At 42.2% G+C, this 23,003-nt stretch overlaps 1 protein-coding gene across 1 annotated transcript in view; it reads right to left on the minus strand.

Annotated features, from left to right (window-relative positions):
• Positions 1-453: 453 nt before the first annotated feature.
• The window catches only part of PCGF6 (polycomb group ring finger 6), a 38,044-nt gene continuing 15,494 nt past the window's right edge, over positions 454-23,003 (minus strand). The window contains exons 8-10 of the mRNA XM_083149261.1: positions 18,089-18,187; positions 7,324-7,410; positions 454-1,278 (exon numbers count right to left, since the gene is read on the minus strand). Coding sequence (XP_083005387.1) covers positions 1,222-1,278; positions 7,324-7,410; positions 18,089-18,187 — 243 coding nt within the window. The 3' untranslated portion in view covers positions 454-1,221. The remainder of the gene's footprint in view (positions 1,279-7,323; positions 7,411-18,088; positions 18,188-23,003) is intronic.

Below are 23,003 nucleotides of genomic sequence, written 5' to 3' on the forward strand. Positions count from 1 at the left end.
GCATGCTTTTTGCATGCTTTTGCTACCACTGGGTAAAAATTAGATGTCCTGGCCTGGTCTACCACTGCTATGCAGATGATGTACATCTGTACCTGTCCTACAGGTACTGAGGGTGATTAGTGATAACCGTCCAGCCAATCAGCTCCAAACTACCATGTTATACACAGGGTTTGAAAGGAGCCGATTGGCTGGACGTTAATCTCTCTTTTCATGTTAAATAAAGGCATCCAACAATTCAATTAGTGTAAGCATAAAAATGGTCGTCAGATTCAGCAATATAAGAATTTCAGTGCATTACTGGATTGCTTTAGGTGGCAGAATGGGTAATTATTCAGTTAGAAGTACCTCAGGTGTGAGGCGGTAGTGGCAGGGAGTCCGTTTAGTTTGGGATGGTTTGTGGCGGAGGTTACCTCTTTTGGATAATTAGCTCATTGAAAGCAATTCTTCAGCAGATATTGTAAATACCTTTAATGTTCGTTTATCACTAATCAGCTGAAAAGATGTCCAGCACATTGATATATAGACAAAACCAATACAGTGTGGGATGAATCAAGTTGAGAAATTAAATCTCTAGATGATTTTTTTTAACCTCAGCTAAAGGTGCCCACACACTAGTGTGTTTTTGGCCCGCATGATCCGATTGTGACGCAGCGGGCCTATAAAGGATGAAGACTTCGATATGGTGAAAACAGATTTATTGTGTGTCTACAGATCAGGGAAATATAAAGCACTCATGTCCACACCATATATAGCATTATTGAACCTTCATCAGAAGACTGGTTTCAGAATATATATATATATATATATTTTTGAAATAAAAAGACTCCTTGTTGCATTAATAATCCTCTAGCAACTTACCAATGCTTCCTGTATACTATTATCACCGCCCAAGTTCAACTTTTGCAATATAAAATTATATAATCTCTTATATAAATCAGCATTTGGTTTACAAAGACCCAGCAACAATAATTTACAGTGTATTTACATAACTGATTTTTTCATCAGACCGGCATCACGTGTCCAGTGCTATGAAATTAGAACCTGTGAAAGGTATAACAAGCCAAGATGCCAGTAATCCCACTAAGATAGCGTCACATGGGGTAGAACAGTCATCGCTCTCTTCCTGAATCTCGGTGTTCCCTCTGACGGCCTCCTTCACTGAGCCAAGACTAGCTGTGAAACGGACGTTCCTGTAGCCTACGTTCCTCACAGCCAATAACTTCAAGTCAACGATAGCTGAGACAGGACAAGGCCGTAGTGAAGAACCAGCAGGCCATCCTAAAAATAAAAAAATATGACATTAAAATGCAACAGCTTCACTTATAGAAGTTTACCAATTTAAAAGATTTTATTTAAATACCTCCCCTTTTACTAGGGGGTAAAGCAGGGTACTGAGCTGCCTTAAGGATGCTGGCAATTAAAATTAATTTCAAATATTCTTCTTATAAATCCTCATCCTGAAGAGTAGTTATTGAGATGGGTGCATGCTTTGTGTGTAGGCCAGTGGTTCCCAACCCTGGTCCTCAAGTACCCCCAACAGTGCACGTTTTCCAGGTCACCCGGCAGGTGCACTCATTATTCAGGCACATTTGAAAAGATCCACAGGTGAAGCTAATTATAGCACTTGTGATTCTGTGTGGAGACCTGCAAAACATGCACTGTTGGGGGTACTTGAGGACCAGGGTTGGGAACCATCTGGTGTAGACACACACACACACACACACACACACACACAGAAGACACTTTATTGGCTGCTTCCCTGGGGTGCGGTGGCAGCACAAAGCACCAGTCGCTATATGCGCGGCAGTGAAGGGAGCTCCATGAGAGACATTCCACAAACTACTGTAGATAATATATTTCAGCAACCTTCCATTAATAGCGTTTATTCTTTTATACAGTCCGTGTTTTTAAAAAAAAATTGTTCAAGGTCGTATACTATATAAATTGCTGTCTAGAAGTATTAGGTCATTGCGGCAATGCATTTAGTGGCTCCATTACCTAGGTAACTCTAAACTTTTGTCTAACTATGGAAAAGTATCCAATGAGAAAAATTCTCTGTGTTTTATGGAGAATTTGTGCTTTGTTCGCCTTGGACGGAGCATTTTGCTCTCCAAAAGCGAGCAACCCTATTTAATGTGAAATATTCTCCGTCTTTCTAAGTGATTTTCTCCATCTCTCTCCGTGTAGAAATTCTCCATCTTTTGATGGAGATCTGGAATGTGAACTTTTAAACTAAAAGGTTTTTTTTTTTTAATTTTGGTGTAAAAAAAATCAGGTTTTTTTTTTCTGTGAAGGGGCATGTTATTTTTATTCATGTGCTTATAGCACATGAATATATATTTAATAAAAAAAAAAATTTTTTTTTTTTTTTTACACAGTGCAGCCAGCAGGGGGCCGGAGCGCTCGAGCCGCTCATTAGATATTCATATATTCACTGCACCCAATCGTTAATATGCACGATCGGGTGCAGTGAATACTGGGTCCCCCGCTGGCTATAGGCGGGGGCAGCCTGTGCTGCCTGGGTCCAGGGGAGCCCACCTCCCCTCCACATTCCTCTGGAGCAGCCAGGGAGACTTTAATCTCTCTGGCTGCTTCCGTCCCCCGGCTCCCTGAAAGCTCCATGCCGCGGACGTTCGTCCGCTGCAGGGGTTAAGACTCGCCGCGAGTGGCGGCGAGTCTTAAATACATTGAATAGTGGGAGCAGGAGGCTCCGGAACAGGGAGAATCTCCGCTAAAACACGGAGAGTGCATGGAGAGCGAAATAAAACGCTCTCCATGCACAGAGAACTTTCTCATTGAATACTGCCCTTAATGTGCTGAACAGTAGAAGGATTTGCAATGCACCGGTTTATATCATGTCTCCAGTTACCAGATTATGATGACCCTTTATGGCTTTTCCCTATAACGCACCTGCTGCCGCCTGGAGGAGCAGTGTCATTACGGACAGTAGCTGGCATATTGCTTTTACTAGGTTACGGCCGGCACACACGGGGTAATTTGGGGCAATTTTCTAAGCGATCTGACTAGACTGCTTAGAAAGTAAGCCTGGTTCACTCTCTGTGTACAGTGTATTGCGATGATGAGGATGATGATGCTTGGTCCCATGCATTGCCATCGCCCACAGGGATAAACAGCGCATGCACTGTCTATCCTAAGATCGCAATGTTTTGCCTATTAGCATAGGCAAAATGCTGCCCTGCACAGATTGCTCAGCACTCAGTGCATGTGCATTGATGTGTGCTTCATCATATTGCTCAGTACCGCCTCCCCCTTCACCCCACGTGTGCAGGGCTTAAGCCCATACACTAGTCCGATTTGAGCCAATTTCATCCGATCCCAACATATCGCCCAAATTAGAAGGGTTTGCAATCCCCCTCGGGTCGGTTGCGTGGTCCTGTGCGCATCAAACCTGAGCCGGAGCTCGGACATGCTGCCAGTCTGACCTCCGACTCATCCTCCCTCTCGGCAGCGTGGAACAGGGTTGCATGCGATACATCGCATGTGAAAGGACCGCATGCGATCCTGCCACCGGGGGAACCACAAAGTAGCTTTATGCAGTCTTACGTAGAAACGGTAGTGTGTACAAACTATATGTTGGTCTTCCCATCTGCTGCGCTGCACTGCAGATGGAAGGACCAGGTGGCCGATATCATGCACGACAGTTCACTACATCGTTCAGTGTGCACGATCAATAAACCCCTCCCCCCTTCGGTTGTGCTGTCGGCCATGATGCAAGATCACTGTAGTGTGTACCCAGCCTTAACCAGAAACTGTTACAACAATTGTGTGCCTCCGCTGCAGATATATCCATTTTCTAGAGTCATCCCCTGTTATAGACTGTGAAATAGGAGTGCGCAGCACAGTCCTGAGCGAATTCTTTACCAGGAACGTAAATTCATTCCATAACAAAGGTCACCTTCCTCGCTGGGTTGCCGGTCTCCTATTTCATTATTTTATCAGACGCTCTTCTACAAAAAAAAACCCCATTTTCGAAATACAATTCTGGTAACAAGATTGCTACTAAACACACATCTTAATTTAAGGATTTCTATAATCTCTTGTTAAGAATGCTTTGTGGCCTGGGTCGATATAAATAGAGAAATAGCCACCTCCGTTGACCTTGGGTCTGTCCTGCTGAGCTGCAACTTACATATTTAAAACTTGCTGATTACAGGCTTACACTACGAAGGCAGACAAATGTTTTTAGTCCTATCTTTAAATAATAATTAAAGCAGAGTTCTGAAGAGAACAAAGTATGAACTGAAGACAGTACATGAATACCAACTGGACCAGCACATTCTTGGTACATAGAGTTCTAAAAGCAATGTGACTACATGAGGTAAAAACTTCTAATCAAATGCGGTCATAATGAAGCACATACTAATTGCTAATTAATAACTCTGAGGTTCACATGTCCCCAAGGGCAGCTGTAACGGGTTGCGATATCTTGAGGCACGATGGAAATATAGAAGCACATTTGATCCATCCCCACAGATCGGGATTAGGCACTTCTCTGAACTAGGGCCCCAGCCTTTTAAATTTGGGTTATTATTTATCTACAACTCTTTCTTTGTGGATGGACATTTCACCATGACACAGCTTCCGTTCTCACCGGTGGCGGAACTTGTAGGTGGAGAGCCCAGGTGCTACAATATTTATAATTTTGTCCCCCCCCCTCCTTCACCCCAAACCAATTCAAATTATGTAACACAGCAGTGGGTGACAAAGAAAGGCAGATGGTGACATGGAGAGGCAGAGTGTGTCAGGGAAAAACAATGGGTGACAGGAAGAGGATGACTGGTGCAGAAGTGGGCCCCTTAGTCCTCCGGGGACCCGATGCACTGCACCTGAAGCACCAATGGTAGTTTCGCCTCTGGTTTTCAGTACATTAAGTTCTGCGTGGAGTTCCTCTCCAACATAACACTCAAAGGACCTATACACAGGGTGATTTCAGGGCATTTTCTAAAATACCCCTACATCGATCCATGTACAGGGGCCATAGCGATGCGCGGCCCCGCGCAGCGATATTGCCTGGCAATTAATATCGAACATGCTGGATAAATCTAGTTGATCACTGGTCAGGACCAGTGTTCTCAGCAGGGGACATCGCTGACACATCGCTGTGTGCGGAGAGGTCTAGCATCGCTCAGCAGCGTCGCCCCGTGTGTAGGCCCCTTTACTATAACAATTTCTCACAGTATGCAAATTACTATAATTGCCTTTTAATAGAATGTGTCTCTTGATTGTCTCAAGCCATGCAACCAAAATGGAACAGTCCCTCGCACCACTAATAATGCTGATGTTTATAGTCATGGGACTGTCAATCAGATCAATGGCATCACACCGCACAGTCACTAAGCTCAGGACCACATGATTTATAGAAGATGTAACTGCAGAGCAATCAGAAAGGGGAAATAAAGCAGGGACACGCTGGGACCTGTCAGATACAAAGGCTTTTCTGTAACATGTAAATAATCTTATACAAAATAGCAGCTTCCGCTTCTCAGTACAGCTCTAAGCAGTGTTCAACCTCCTCATCTGTCCCAGATGACACTTTCCAGAGAATGCTATTTATTGTTGCACAGAAATTAGTGTGAGCATGAAAAGGTGTCGGGTCAGCAACAAATAAAACAGCTTGGTTATTAACGGTGATGCCGATATCAGCCGCAGTCTAGCATTTTATGGTTAATTGTGCAGATTTCAGAGAGGGTGGAAATGTGCAACCGCAATTAGCTGTAGAATTGCTATTATATGAAGGTTATGAGCCAGAGAGGCCCAAATCTGCACTAAAGCTGTCAGCTACACATCAGAGGACTGCTTACGCTGCAGCTACAGCGGGCAGAGCAGTGCCTGATGTCTGTATGCTGTTACTGTAACGGACATGAAGCTGAATGTATAAAAAAAACCACGGTACTGGAAAATGTCATTAAAATATAAATATAAGGAAATAAAATATTTTAATAAAAGGAATAACATGAATTTAACAAATTAAAAGCAACACCAAAAGGGAACTATTTTCAGCCATATAACATTATGCAACGGTATGGCATCCGGCACTTCAAGCATTGAACTTTTTTTCTTTTTTTAGTATGTGGACTGTTATGTCAGAGGGACATTCCGATAACCACTGCACAATGTCAGTCAGTGATGTCATCAGGTGATGGATGAGTAGGTGATGATGGTCACTGCACTCCCCTGCAATGTACAGGGCCCTGGAGCTGGACTCGCTGCAGGTTGGGGCTGCTGGGAGAGACTCCTGAACCTGGTGGCTGGCCTCAAAGGATCAGTGAGGGGACCTGTGCTGACTGTGAGATCATTGGTTTTAGAATTCCATCATTTTGTCACATGTGTGTAAGGTATCCTCATCCTGCAAATGATGCCATGGAGGGGATAGGGACAAGCAGTGTAATGTAGACTACGGGGCCATGCATAGTGGTGTAGGTAACATTGATGTGCTGTGTGATGTAGGCGATGGGGACGAGCGTGTGATGTAGGTCAGTGGTTCTCAACCTTGGTCCTAAGGACCCCCTAACAGTGCACGTGTTCAACTGGCAGGTGCACAGGTGCGCTCATTACTCACTGACACATTTTAAATGTGTCACAGGTGGAGCTAATTATTTCACCTGTGATTCTGTGTGGAGACCTAAAAAACGTTAACTGCTGGGGGTACTTTAAGACTGAGGTTGAGAACCACTGATGTAAGGGACGGGGATGTTGACGTGTGCTTTGATGCAAGGTACAGTATGCGCGATTAAGAAGCAGGGGAGGCAGAGTTACTGGGATCAGGAGGTTGGCAGTATTCAAAATCTGGATACTTGTATGGGTGGGACAGCTAGATGAGAAGCTTAAGGCCCGCATACATTAGTCCTACTTGTCCTAATGACAAGTCGGACCTGATTGTCCCAGCAACCACCCGGGAGGGGTCACTCGCGATAGGCACTTCATGTGCCAAGTTTTGCATGCGATTTATCACATACAACTCCTGGGGAGCTGCAGGAGGAGGGAGCAGGGGGTGGCAGACGCCAGCGAGGGGACCAGGGGACCGCAGCGTGCAGGGGATGCAAATGACAAGAGAGCCGGGCAGAGGGAGCCGCAACGGAGGGAACCAGGGAGCGACGATTTCATGGCCTGATTCATCCGAATCGCATAGTGTATGGGGGCCTTTAGTGTGCATGTTTATATAGTGGGTGGAATGCATTGTGCATGCCAATTCTCAAATTATTAGCGTCAAGTATTTCTTACTTAGCAACCATCAGTTCATTGTTAATGACTGCTTTGAAATTAAATACTAATGATTACGTGTATATACGACTTATACTATACCTGAAGTGCACTTTTCCCAATTGCAGACAGAATGTCCCTTAATGTCTGATAGTTCTCCAACAAGTGATCTCCACATATAATGTCAACCTGTAGAGCAAAAACGGTTTAGTTAGTAGACTTCGGCATTACAAAAGAAACCGTAGTGGTTCAATCTAGCACTTGGGAAACAAGGGGGAAGATGTGTTAAGCCTGGTGAATCGATAAAGCGGAGATAACGTAGAAGGTGAAAACGCACCAGCCAATCAGCTACCTCCACTGTATCTCTTCACCAGGCTTAATACATCTGCCCCAGGGATTATTATATAGCACAAAGTTGGGCGGGCTGAGACTGTGAAGCTGTAAGGGTCAGCATTCTGTGTATCATGCATTTGTGATTAACGGTTAAAGATTTATGCTGCCCATTAACCAGGGTGATATTACAAACAATCCTTCGATTTTGACAACATCTGTTTGCACGTCAAATGGGTCCTGCGATGTGCGGGCCCGTCGTGTTGAAAAAATATTATATGCTGCACATAATATTTATCGAATTGTATGAGCGATGGCATGTGCAATGCAATCGGGGGTAGGAGCGATGGCAGAGCGCAGCACTGTGCAGGAGGGCTGGCGGTGGCAGAATTTGAATAAACTCAGGACAATGACAAAATGTTGACAAGATTAAAAAGTTGGCAAAATGCCTCTGGTGGTCTAACGGCTCCAGTGGTGATGTCAAGATAACTTCCGTCTCCTCCGACAGCGATTATTCCTAACCCTCCAGCTAGTGCAGAACCCTATCCTCCGCTATTGCGGCCAACCATAACCGTCCTGCTAATACCGAACCCTCCCCTCTTGTAGTTCTGCTTACCGCTTCCCGACACAGAGCTGCAAAAACAGACACTCCGGGCCTGATACGGAGTTGGACAGAGATGTGAGTGTTTGCATCTCTTGTTGCAGTCGGTCTGTGACATTATGCGAATGCCTCCACAAAGGCCCTACCCTGGTGCTCCCTGCGTATGAAAGTGAAGGACTGAGGCGCCCACGGTTAGTGTCCTAAGGCTCCGAAATACCGCTTGAGATTGTAAATAAACCCACCAGCCCCACCTGTCTGAATATGGTCTCCTATGTGATTAATTTTGCATCTCTGAATGCAACCAGTATTGATATTCCCACAAGACACATTTACATCTCCCCTTCTACCACCTGTGCCAGCCAAAAGAAATAACTGGAAATGTTACAGTTATTTTTATGATTTTTTAAAATTTATCAACTAGAGGAGCTTTGGCCAACCCACAAATCTGTTACATTTCCCACTTAGGACATTTTATTTCACACTAAATATTTAGAGGAGTCACCATCATTGACTGCAAGATTTTAAGGACTTCTGGAGTGAAGCGACTGCAATCCCTGTAACCAACAAACCAGAGAGGAGGAGAAGACTTTCTAGCTCTCTCCGCCCAGTGCTACCATCACCACTGAAGTACATCCCAACACTGGGAGACTACAAGAGGTGGTGAATAGGGAAAGAACACACAGTAGCCATGCACTTATTTTCTGAAGGCTTAGGACACACTTTAAATTGTCATGTGCCGTGTTCCAATACCACATTGATAGCGTTATAGTACTTAACATTATATTTCTTATATCATATTAGACTTGCTAGCCAGTATTAAGTATTGCTGAAACAGTTAAATTCAAATGTATATCTCTCTAAGTCTAGTTTCCATTAGAAAAACTAAACATTACTGAAAATGGGCCCCTTCAATGTAAACCAAGGGAGTACAGGGCCTCATATGTTTATACGAAAGACGTGTTCTACTTAGACATACGGGAAGAGTCAGCATAATATAGAAACAACTCCCAGTCTATAGAGCTTCACTCCTTTAATGGATATAAGAGATACCATTTATCCTATGTATTCCTACATTTCTCACATTGAACCAAAGTTTTAAATTGTTAACCCCACCTTAGGGGTGTGTTGTATATGAATATGTATGTTTATGTTTCTGTACTGAGCACTCCTTTATGGGAGTAAAGGAATGGTGTCTTTATGTATAAAAAGGCAACGAGCTGATATTAAAACACATCTTCTTACCATCTTCTTGAACTTCTGTCTGATGGTCAGCGTAACTGTGTGGTGTGATGTCTAAAGTACTGAAACTATCCTGGGGCTCAAATTACAAGCCATCAATTTGGGGGCTCGTCCGGGATGGAGCTTTGAAGGAATAGAACTGTGTATTGTTCTCTGCTGAAGTTACGTTACATATCTGAGTGAGTACAATCTGTTTTTAATGATAAGACTGCTTTGCTCGCTCAGATCTGTTAGTTACCTATGTAGTAAGCAGAATATAAATATACATTTAAGTTCTTCCTTGTTGACTTCATTTTTTATAGAACCAGAAGTACTTCGATATCACACAACATTAAGTATAGCTGTAATATGTTTGTACTGTGATTGTACTGTGTTTGTATTGTCATTGTTTACTGTATTGTCAGTGTCTACTGTGTGTCAGTATCTGTATGTTTTATGTTGGATGACTGGACGCCATCTTCACGAGGCGTGACCGATGATCGATATACACTGAGTATTACTTCTGGTTAACGCTCAGTTGAAAAGATCTAAAAGCGTATTTGTTTGTTTGTCTGTATGTGTGGTAAACACAATATAAGTCATGAGGTGTAACAGTGTTCACAAGACTGTTAAGACTTTCTTTGATAGAAGCTGTAATAGGCAGGACCTGGCTTTCATCAAAGACTGACCCTGGCAGTCAGTTTGAACCAATTAGGATACAGCCCTTATGAAACGAAGTGTGTTTTACGTACATGATAAGTGTCTTGTGTCTATGTAATCATGTCTCATAATGCATCACATGGAACATGTTCAGAGTGTAAATGCAGCATAGTTCTAGAATTTATTTTACCTGGCCTGCAATATAGAGAACCAGAAGTGCTTGCAGTAAAACCACAAGCACATTTTAAAGTAACAAATGAAGAAATTGATATTGACGGTGTAGAGTTTACTTTAAGAGTGGGGTGTCATATTGCAAGAGGCTCTGCAACAGTTAATTGGAGAACATTACCCAAGCTGCCTTGAATTAGTACCAATAGAGAAGTAAATATTTCCAATAATTTGCCCAAACAATTACTCTGGGGTGACACACACACACACAAGATAACATTTTGCAGAAAAGTGACCACACAAACCCACACGTCAGCAATTGTTATAAGCAGTGGAGAAAGTGCTTAGATAGGAAAAACAGACATGAGTACTTCGCATTAAGGACACAACACGCACCAGTTCATATTTAAAAATACTCAGAACAGGGTGTCTGCCCAGGTTATGAAAGTGGTGTTATATTATTGTCCTGATAGGTGGTTATGATTTTTTTGTTGGCTTAGATTGAAAACAGGGAACTGTAAGCCGCATTCACATTAGACCCCAAACCAATAGTGCACAGTTGTTTCTCTCTGCACAGCGTTATACACTGCTTTCCGCAAGTGGATAAGGCCACGCCCAGAGGGATTAATTACCCCAATGGGAGGAAAAAGTGGAAGGTTCATGGAGCACTCTCCTCTACAGGTTGTTGCTATGAGAGAAGGTAAGAAGGCGATCAAATCGATCGATTCAATCTTACGTAGGGCTAATTTCCCGAAGGATGGGACTTTAAATCCTGTCACATGGAAGCAATTCCAAGTGACGAACGCACATTGGCTACAGAAAAAGGGTTATAATGATACAGTTAATATATGGCTTACAGTATCACAGGAATTAGAAGATGAAAAAAAAAAAGCAGAAACAGGAGTTATCATTTGAAAGTCCACCACCATATCATTTACCTAATGCACCACCACAAGTAGATAATGCACCATTTGTACACCAACCCCCACAGGTAATTGAACAACCCCAGGCAGCTGGGGAACAGGGCATAACAGAAATAGACTTGCTCACAGCAGGGGGCACCACATCCACAATTACAACATCAGGTAGCAGTACTACTGGTATAGCCAGGTCAGGCATGGGGATTGGGGAATTGTACCCAACCTCAGATTTGCAATCCCTTAAAATTGAAAAGTATTGTCCACAGAGGAAGTGTCCATTATGTGTGTTTTGTATACCAGAAGGAGGCACAAAATGTCCTAATTGTGGGAATTGGGTAGGGTCAGAGGTTTCTTTGTTTTTCATGTGACCCAGAAGTAAGATCTGTAATAAGGCTAAAAGATTATAACTAAAGTCCACCCAAAGATGGGTTATCTGAGGCTAGGACACGCAAGCAATTAAGAATAAAAATAAGTATCGTAAACAAAGACAGACAGTATAAAAATCCAGATAAAAATAATGGCAACCAAAGTAACTATAAGAAGAAATTAAATTTTTGTTTTTTTATTTAAAAATCCTAGGAATAAATAAATATGTGCCCAGATCAAATAACTGATCTGAGAAAAAAAAAAAAAAAACTTTATGTTTGAAAGTCTGTAAGTTGGTAATTTTGGAAAATATCCTGGCCAGGAAAATAAATGAATATTTTAATTTTCCCTATATTACCAATGAGCAGAATCAAATGTACAGTTTTGTGTTCTAAGTAATGAACTAAAATCATCAAGTTTGTGACATTACATGTGTGTAATGTTTAATGTACATCTCAAATTCATATGTATGCAATTATGATCTTTGCATTTGGTGAATTTTAATACTAAAGTGTATTTGAACATTCAGTATTTAACATTTAAGTACGTTAAGGATTTAACTGACTGCATGACAGCCAAAGGTCACGAAAGGTTACGTAGCTGCAGTATGTAACAGTGAATGTCTTTTTATGTTCAATGCATGCGACGTCGACAACAGCTGCTATTGTAGTACGCTAGCTAAAAGAATCATTCTTTAGGATTGAATGCGCTAAATTGTTTTTTATTTTTATTTTAGAAATCTGATCAGTATTTAAGTTGTATGTTTTATTTGTTTTTTAAAACAATTATGTGACAGTAACATTTGTTTTTTGTCTCCTTAGTAGAAAGTTAAAGATACGAGCTGACTGCTATTTTCTGTTCTTTCTTTTATAGAATCATAGCAAACTTTTCAGTACAATTAAGTGTATTTTTTGCATATCAGATATTTCTTATTCTTCATTGGGTATTACTACTTGAATTTTTCCTTAAAGTAAGAAAATATGTGGATATATGCACACATACTCAAACACATATGTGTGCATTTAATAAGAACTTAGTATTTGAAGGGAATGTTATATTTCTTTATTATGACATTATTTGGAAATTTAGTTTTTCCTTAAAAATGTAGTGCTAAGATAAACACAGTTCCTATTGGTCATATGTGACTATGTTATCTTTCATAGCCTAATATGAACAATGATACTTTACTGGAACATTGTTGCAAGCCACAGAGTGGCTCATTCCTGTTTTGGATATTTTGTTAGAAATTTATGTTCTGTGTTTAGTTTGTATGTTCTCTCCGGATTAGCTTTTTAGGTTTTGCATTAGTTTTTGGGGTTTTACCTTATTCAATCGTTCTTGTATCTGTGAGCACAGTTGCTCCTATGGATCTATAGCTTAAGTGTTCTGTTAGGCTGCACAAGTGTAGCTTGTGTGCTCATTAGTGGATTTTATAGTCTGTTTTGTGTCATTTGTGGGTATAGGCAGTTTCTCTCTTATCACCTAACAGTCTCCACTGCTACTTTGTATCGAATATAAATCCAATATATCCAAGGACTTACTACCTCAAATAGAGGCTGTATGTGTTTCTCTCCCAATCATCTATTACAGATTCTGCTGAAGTTATCCTCCCAGACTGGATCACATCCCAAGTACCGGACAAGCTGTGGTCTAAGGGGAAGATGGACACTGGCAAGCTGAACGTACAACCTGTCCAACTGCAACTAAAGCCAGGAGCAGTGCCAGTATTCGTAAAGCAATATCCACCGAATCCTGATCAAAGAGTCGCCATCACCAAGCAACTACAAGCTTATCTACAGTCCGGCATCCTTGTTCAATGTAGATCCGAATGGTCGACGCCTTTGTTTCATGAATAATTCATGACCTTAGGGAGGTCAACAAGAGACTGTTAATTAATTGTCCCATTGTGCCTAATCCACACACCTTGCTGAATCAGATCCCACCATCAGGGGCCTGGTTTACGGTGACCGATTTGGCAAATGCTAATGCCTATCACTAAAGACTCTCAAGAACTGTTAGCTTTTACACATGATGGCAAACAATACTGCTGGACAAGATTGCCTCAAGGGGGCGCCACTAGCACCAGTGACTACTCTGAAGCAATGTCACTGGTTCTCCAGGCTTGGAGACCCTTTTACTCAGAAGAAACTCAGCTTATCCAGTATGTCGATGACCTCTTGTTAACTACAACAACTCAGTGCCAGCAAGAAACAGTGTCCCATCTCAAGTTCCTGGGAGAACAAGACTGCAGAGCTTCAAAAGAAAAACTACAGCTCTGTAAGCAAAAAGTTGTCTTCCTTGGTCATTGTATCTCTTAAGGCATCAAACACCTGACAGAAGACAGAAAGAAGCTAATACTACAAGCTAAAATACCAAAGACTGTTAAACAAGTTAGGTCATTTCTAGGCCTGGTGGGCTACTGCAGGGACTGGATACCTCTTGCATCAGTTTACATGCAAACATTATACAATGCAATCAAAACAGATGGTCCGCATCCAACAGATGAAGAAATGGCTCAAGCAGTTCAGCAATTAAAGTTGGCCATTGCCTCTTCACCTGCCCTAGGCCTACCAGACTATTCTAAACCTTTTACCTTGTATTGCCATGAGGAAAAAGGACATGCTTTGGGAGTGTTAACAACAAAGCCACGGAACAAGACAAAGACCTCTTGCTTACTATTCCAGCAGGCTTGACAATATCATTCAAGGATCACCTACATGTATTAAAGCTGTAGCAGCGGCTGCTGTATTGAAGGATAAGTGCATAGACATTGTTCTTAATCATGAACTAACCATACAAGTACCACATGCTGTTACAGAAATCCTACAACAAGCAAGAACCAAACATCTTTCAGCAGCTAGACTCACCAAGTACGAAGTGTCCCTATTGAGTGCACCCAATGTGACAATCAAGAGGTGTCTCACTCTAAATCCAGCAACACTGCTCCCAGCCCTGTTGCCAGAACAGGAGTATGAACATAAATGTTCAAAAGGAGGGAGAATGAGAAAGAATGAGGGAACAAGCACCTTCGGGCAGCACAGTATCGTCTACAACAGCCCAGAGAATGGAAGTAGAAGCAGAAGGTGACGGTGAGGATAAAGATGAAAATACTTGTACTCAAAAAAAAAAAATTTTCATGACTGTCTTGCTTTGATGGAACAAGAAACCCAGACATTGCCACACGTCCAAGATATGCCCATACCCAATGCTCATTACCAACTATATGTTGATGGGTCCAGATACTATGAAAATGGCACACCCTACACTGGATATGCCGTCACTACCGACACTGAAGTAGTAACTTCTGGAGCCCTACCAGCACACTTATCAGCACAAGCAGCTGAACTTGTGGCCCTTACTAAAGAATTGGAGCACGCAGAGCATACAACAGCGACCATTTATACAGATTCCAGATACAGCTGGAGAGTGACAATGGACTATGTGTTGATCTGGAAAAAGCAGAGACTTTAAAACAGTTACAGGTAAACAGATACAACATGCTGACCTCATTAAAAAACTTTTTCAAGCATTAATGAAGCCACACAAAGTTGCCATCATCAAGATTCAAGCACACACAAAGAATCAAACAAAAGAAACAAGAGGAAACAATCTTGCAGATGCAGAAGCTAAGAGAGCAGCAAAAGCCCAGCCAGTAGGAAAAAGACACAGATTCTACAGTAGAGAACAATCCTTATCATCTCCAGCCAGGAGATTGGGTATATCTCAAAAGACACGTTCGGAAATCACTTGAGCCCAGATATGATGGTCCATTCCAGGTTCTACTGACTACACCAACATCAGTGAAGCTAGAAGGAAGGGATACACTCATCCCATTGTCATCAATTACGAGTTAAGTTTGATGATGCAGTTTGCTGAAATGTTATTGGGGCCCAAATCCGATAAAAGTCTATGGGGATGTATTATGTGTTTGGCAACCACAATAGTGGCAATAATATGGTTATGTACAGTACTAGAGGTACCAGATTATGCTAATAACAACAGTACAGTACAAAGCACCTCCATAGTCTATCCCAGACCACATTATGTGAGAAAAAGGGAAGTAACAAACCCTGATCATGAATGTAGAAATTTACCACACATCTCAAGGTGTATTTGTGAGTATTGTAGACAGTCACCTGAGGAGACATGTATAGAATGGTGTAAGGCCCCTACTGGAGGAAACCGAAATATGTTGTTGCAATTACATAATTTGGTAGGGAATGCCCTTAACACTACAAACTGTTGGATCTGCTCTCAAGGTCCTACCTCAGGAGGAGGAGAGTTGACATTTATCCCCATCACATTTGAAGAATGGGCACTATTTGAAGATAACCCATTCAAAGCATCAGTAAGCCAATACTTACGCAAGGAATCCCCTAAACTGCTAGCACACCTAATTACCCCAAATGTATCTTTTTGCATTGAATTTTAAAAAACAAAACAAAGTGAAACCATACTTGGCTTTAATAATTAAAAAGGTTTCCCCCTCAAACACCTACTTAGGAACATTTCATCCTTGCTCAAAGGCCCCTTTTAGAGTTGGTAGTGCCCCTGACACCTTCAAATCAGGAGTACCTCCATACCAAATGTTTTTAACACCATATGATGATAAACCTGCACTAAGGGAAATGTTCAATATTGGAGTGTGGCCAGGGCCTGGATTCCCGAGTTGGATGAATGAGACAGGAAGCAATCCTGACCAGTTCGTAGTTAATGGTACAGTAGCAGGAAAAGGATTGGTTAACCTAAAACAAATATGGGATAGCATACCTCCAATTCTCCCAAATAATTTGTATTTTTTATGTGGGAAATACGCCTACAAGTGGCTTGTTTATGGCGACTATGGAAATTGTACACTAGGAAGCATAGTACCTGCAGCGCAAGTGATAGAGCATGAAGATCTAAAAAACATAATCAAAGGCCAAGAAGGCCTGGTAGGGAAGTATAATCCCATACACAGGGACAGAAGGAAATAAAAGAAGCAGGGAAAAATGCAAGAAAGATAATCTACACACCCTGGCATGAGAGAATTGGATTTTTGGACCTATTTGGGTCAAAATCGTATTATAGAGTTGAATCACTTGCAATGTTATTAGATAACATTACTGAAATATATGATAACACCTTCAGATATGTAGGTAGAAAAATCCAAGAGGTAATAAAAAGAACAGTTACAACACAGATTAGTTCTGGACCACTTAACGGCACAGACAGGAGGCTATTGTATGACCTTATATACTCAGACAGGAATATTGTGTTGTACATTTATTACCAATGAGACTGACAATGCTCAAGAGACAATAGAAAAACATATACAAGAGATAGAAGAGGAAAAACGGATTTATGCCACTGAGCATAATACACCTGACACTCTAGGAGGAAATTGGGGCTGGCTATCATTCTTGAATCCATCCACATGGTTTTCAGGAATCAGTGGATGGTTTATGGGAATTCTCATGTTCAGCCTTAAAAATTATAGGATTATGCATACTGGTTTATATTGCTGTCAAGATATTGATGTGTGTTTTCTCTGTCTGTTTGAAACAGTGCCAGTCTGCAATAACTACAACCAAGTTCAAGAAACTCATATCTGGACGGACACAGAAAGCAGAGGATCAGTCTATTCCGATGGATGTGAGCGAACAGCCAGTTGCTCTCTGACGACAGGGAGAAGCTACCTTGTTCTCAGGGCTATAACCCACTAGAACCATCTGATGTGACTAATCCTTAGCATAGTGTAGGCAGTTTGTATTGTAAGATGTCCAACCACTATGAGTTTTTCTTACATTTATAATAATTTTTTCTTTTTTGTGTGTTTTGTTTACTACTGTAATGTAAACAATGTAATCTCAATTGTAATGTTTAATTATTATAAAAAGGAGGGAAAACTGATAGCGTTATAGTACTTAACATTATATTTCTTATATCATATTAGACTTGCTAGCCAGTATTAAGTATTGCTGAAACAGTTAAATTCAAATGTATATCTCTCTAAGTCTAGTTTCCATTAGAAAAACTAAACATTACTGAAAATGGGCCCCTTCAATGTAAACCAAGGGAGTACAGGGCCTCATATGTTTATACGAAAGACGTGTTCTACTTAGACATACGGGAAGAGTCAGCATAATATAGAAACAACTCCCAGTCTATAGAGCTTCACTCCTTTAATGGATATAAGAGATACCATTTATCCTATGTATTCCTACATTTCTCACATTGAACCAAAGTTTTAAATTGTTAACCCCACCTTAGGGGTGTGTTGTATATGAATATGTATGTTTATGTTTCTGTACTGAGCACTCCTTTATGGGAGTAAAGGAATGGTGTCTATGTATAAAAAGGCAACGAGCTGATATTAAAACACATCTTCTTACCATCTTCTTGAACTTCTGTCTGACGGTCAGCGTAACTGTGTGGTGTGATGTCTAAAGTACTGAAACTATCCTGGGGCTCAAATTACAAGCCATCAACATACTGATGAGTCCAGCTTACAATGTCCCCAGTATTAATTACCATGCACTTGCTGCTCAAAACTATTGAAAATGTTATAAACAAAGTCAGTTATTTACCACAAAGATTTTAATATATAAAAATAATCATTCACCTGACAGGTTGCAGCAAGCTCCAGTTTTCTTCTTAAGAATTTTTCAACATGCCCAATGGTTGCGTCTCCTGATACACGAACAAACTTTTTCTCCAAAGGCTAAAAAAACAACAAATGCAGCACAGTGTTTAAGCGTTGCTGTGAGATTGCATTCATTTCTGATGATGGTTTAGATTTCTATGTAGCTATTAACTAAAAGCCTGCGTATGGTAATCCACGTGAAATCACTTCTAATTAGAGACATGAAACATAATCCTAAGAAACTATACATTATGGCTGTTATCACAAGCCATCCAATTATCAGCTGGTCTACATGAAAAAAGGTGTGTGGTCTATATGCCATAGGTGTGACCAGGGAATGTGGGGGTGGTCACTCATGACTGTAGGTGTAGCCACAGAATGTGTGTGTGTGTGGGGGGGGGGGGGGGGGGAGTGTCACTTATGACTGTAGTTGTAGACAGGGAATGTGGGGGTGGTCACTTATGACTGTAGGTGTAGCCACAGAATGTGTGTGTGTGTGTGTGGGGGGGGGGGGTGGGGGGGTGGTGGTGGTGGTGGTGGTATCACTTATGACTGTAGGTGTTGCCACGAAATGTGGGGGGTGATCACTTATGAATGCAGGTGTAGACAGGGAATGTAGGGGTGGTCACTTATGACTGTAGGTGTAGACAGGGAATGTGGGGTACCGTCACTTATGACTGTAGGTGTAGACAGGGAATGTGGGGGTGGTCACTTATGACTGTAGGTGTAGACAGGGAATGTGGGGGTGGTCACTTATGACTTTAGGTATGACCAGGGAATGTGGGGGTGGTCACTTATGACTTTAGGTATGACCAGGGAATGTGGGGGTGGTCACTTATGACTGTTGGTGTAGCCATGGAATGTGTGTGTGTGGGGGGGGGGGGGGGGGGTGGTGGTGTCACTTATGACTGTAGGTGTAGCCAGGGAATGTGGTGGTGTGTCACTTATGACTGTAGGTGTAGACAGGGAATGTGGGGTACCGTCACTTATGACTGTAGGTGTAGACAGGGAATGTGGGGGTGGTCACTTATGACTTTAGGTATGACCAGGGAATGTGGGGGCAGTCACTTATGAATGTAGGTGTAGACAGGGAATGTGGGGGCAGTCACTTATGACTGTAGGTGTAGACAGGGAATGTGGGGGTGGTCACTTATGACTGTAGGTATGACCAGGGAATGTGGGAGCGGTCACTTATGAATGTAGGTGTAGACAGGGAATGTGGGGGTGGTCACTTATGACTGTAGGTATGACCAGGGAATGTGGGGGCGGTCACTTATGAATGTAGGTGTAGACAGGGAATGTGGGGGTGGTCACTTATGACTGTAGGTGTAGACAGGGAATGTGGGGGTGGTCACTTATGACTGTAGGTATGACCAGGGAATGTGTGGGCGGTCACTTATGAATGTAGGTGTAGACAGGGAATGTGGGGGCGGTCACTTATGACTGTAGGTGTAGACAGGGAATGTGGGGGTGGTCACTTATGACTGTAGGTATGACCAGGGAATGTGGGAGCGGTCACTTATGAATGTAGGTGTAGACAGGGAATGTGGGGGTGGTCACTTATGACTGTAGGTATGACCAGGGAACTTTAAGTTTATGACAACAAAGCTGTTGTTTTCAGAGCAAACATACTCCATTGGTCAGGTGGGGGGGGGGTGGTGGTGGTGGTGGTATCACTTATGACTGTAGGTGTTGCCACGAAATGTGGGGGGTGATCACTTATGAATGCAGGTGTAGACAGGGAATGTAGGGGTGGTCACTTATGACTGTAGGTGTAGACAGGGAATGTGGGGTACCGTCACTTATGACTGTAGGTGTAGACAGGGAATGTGGGGGTGGTCACTTATGACTTTAGGTATGACCAGGGAATGTGGGGGTGGTCACTTATGACTGTTGGTGTAGCCATGGAATGTGTGTGTGTGTGTGGGGGGGGGGGGTGGTGGTGGTGTCACTTATGACTGTAGGTGTAGCCAGGGAATGTGGTGGTGTGTCACTTATGACTGTAGGTGTAGACAGGGAATGTGGGGGCAGTCACTTATGACTGTAGGTGTAGACAGGGAATGTGGGGGTGGTCACTTATGACTTTAGGTATGACCAGGGAATGTGGGGGCGGTCACTTATGAATGTAGGTGTAGACAGGGAATGTGGGGGTGGTCACTTATGACTGTAGGTGTAGACAGGGAATGTGGGGGTGGTCACTTATGACTGTAGGTATGACCAGGGAATGTGGGGGCGGTCACTTATGAATGTAGGTGTAGACAGGGAATGTGGGGGTGGTCACTTATGACTTTAGGTATGACCAGGGAATGTGGGGGCGGTCACTTATGACTGTAGGTGTAGACAGGGAATGTGGGGGTGGTCACTTATGACTGTAGGTATGACCAGGGAATGTGGGAGCGGTCACTTATGAATGTAGGTGTAGACAGGGAATGTGGGGGTGGTCACTTATGACTGTAGGTATGACCAGGGAACTTTAAGTTTATGACAAGAAAGCTGTTGTTTTCAGAGCAAACATACTCCATTGGTCAGGTGCATTAGGCCAGCATATGGTTAGGAAATGAATGCAGCACCTGGCCGTCCAGTGGTGGTGGGGATCTATTAAGTACAACATCCCCATACTCCTGTTATACTGTCCCAACTGTATCATCATCATGAAGAGATGCAATGTGATGACTCTGAAATGAACAGTGTACATTGCTGCCCAGCTAATGGCATTAACAGTGAGTGGAACATCACGGAAAAATACATAAATGAACAATCCATTTAATTTGGTGCTAAAACCCTATGTGTAGGCATCCTATTTCCACATTATTCATGCTGAATAGGTATAGATGAAAACAAATGTGAATATTACAGTTTGGGATTGTGAGCAGATGGATGGCATTGTACAGGGCACAGGTGAGTAAACACAACCCATGGCTAAAAATGGAACCATTGTCTTTTAACCCCTTCCCGACATTGCCTTTTTTGTTAATTTTTTTTTTTTTTCCTCCTTGCGTTCAAATAAGCGTAACTTTTTTAATTTTCCGGCTATATAGACACATGAGGGCTTTTTTTTTGCGGGACAAGTTGTACTTTGTAATGGTACCATTTACTATACCGTATAATATTCTGGGGAATCAGGAAATAATTCAATGTGGGGTAAAAAAAAACAAAAACGCCATTCCACAATTTTGCGCTGGTTACGCTTTTTTTGGAGTTCATAGTTCGTTTAAAATGATGGGTTATCTTTATTCTATGGGTCGTTACGATTCTGGTGATACCAAACTTATATAGTTTTCGTTATGTTTTACCACTAAAAAAAAAAATAGCAACTTTTACGGTTTTTCTAATTTGCGTCTGCGGCTTATAACTTTTTTATTTTTCCACCTACGGACCTGGGTGACGGCTCATTTTTTGCGGGCTGAAGTGTACTTTTTAATTAATACCATTATGGGATATGGGCGACTTTCTGATCTCTTTTAGTTATTTTTTTTTGGGTAGGCGATGCGACCAAAAAACGTAGTTTTGGCGTTGGGAATTATTTTCCGTTTACGCCTTTAACCGTGCGGGATAACTAATGTTATATTTTAATAGATCGGACTTTTAGGAACGCGGCGATACCAAATGTTTATTTTTTTTATTTTTTATTTATTTTTATTTGTGAAATGGTGAAAGGGGGGTGATTTGAACTTTTAATATTTTTTTATTTTATTTTTTTATTTTTAAACTTTTTTTTTTACTTTTACTACAAGGCCCCCTAGTGTACTTGACCACTAGGGGGCGCGATCGCCTGTACTAGGTTCAGCCATAGAGCTCTATGGCTGAACATAGTGATTTTCAGCACTTCCTATTACATCCTGCCTCAGGCAGGATGTAATAGGAATGCTGACACGGCCAGCACAGGGGTCTACATTAGACCCCTGGCTACCATGGCAACCGATCGGCACCCTCCGATCTCGCCGCGGGGGGCCGCGATCGGCGCCGGAGGGGGGGCGCCCCCCCTCCGATCAGCTATTTAAGCACTGCGGGCGCTTTGCCCGCGGTGCTTAAAGGGTTAAACGGCCACGATCGGCGAACTCGCCGCTCGTGGCCGTGAGAGCAGGTGCCTGGCTGTAATATACAGCCATTACCTGCTCTCTTTCAAGCCAGCTCACTCCGTGAGCTGGCTTGATTCCCCCGCAACCGACATATGACGTAAATGTACGTCATATGTCGGGAAGGGGTTAAACTAAAAAAGTAAGTCTTCTATATAAAATGTCAGCGTTACAGAGTTTAACCATAAAAATCATGAAAATGCAGCTCAGCGTCAACTTTACTAAGATAAGAGTTCTATTGAAGATGGGATGTTGCCCTTAGCAACCAACCAGATCCTACTTCTTTATTTGGCACCGTCTTCTAGAAGATAATCAATAGAATCTGATTGGTTGCTATGGGCAACATCCCATCTTATTAAATATACTCTTTCCACCAGAGAAAAAGAACCAAAAAGCCATATTACTAGAGTTGGAGCAATATAATCAGCAGCTAATATGATAACAACACACAGCTATTCGCTTTCCCCGGGCACTGGCACATCCTCACCATCTACAGTAATGAAGTCTATTCCTCTAGCTATGTTTTAGAGAAATTTCTGAGCTTCATTATGAATAATAAAATGGATATTAAACATGTATGAGCCCAGTCACAGCAGGGGGTAGTTACTGGCAGAACAACAACAGCAAGAGAAAGGCAGCACATCCTCAGCACCGTTTCATTTACACCTTGTGTCACTGCATTGTGTGCTGCACAGAACATAATAAGATGACCACAGACTCAATGGGTTTCTGCTGCACTTCTAAAGATGGCAGATTAAAGCAAAACTGCACTGAGCAGGGGACTTGTAAAGAAACATACTGACCTATGTTTTATGTAC

The sequence above is a fragment of the Crinia signifera genome, chromosome 6 (genome assembly GCF_055691185.1).
Source record: "Crinia signifera chromosome 6, ASM5569118v1, whole genome shotgun sequence".
Lineage (NCBI taxonomy): Eukaryota > Metazoa > Chordata > Amphibia > Anura > Myobatrachidae > Crinia > Crinia signifera.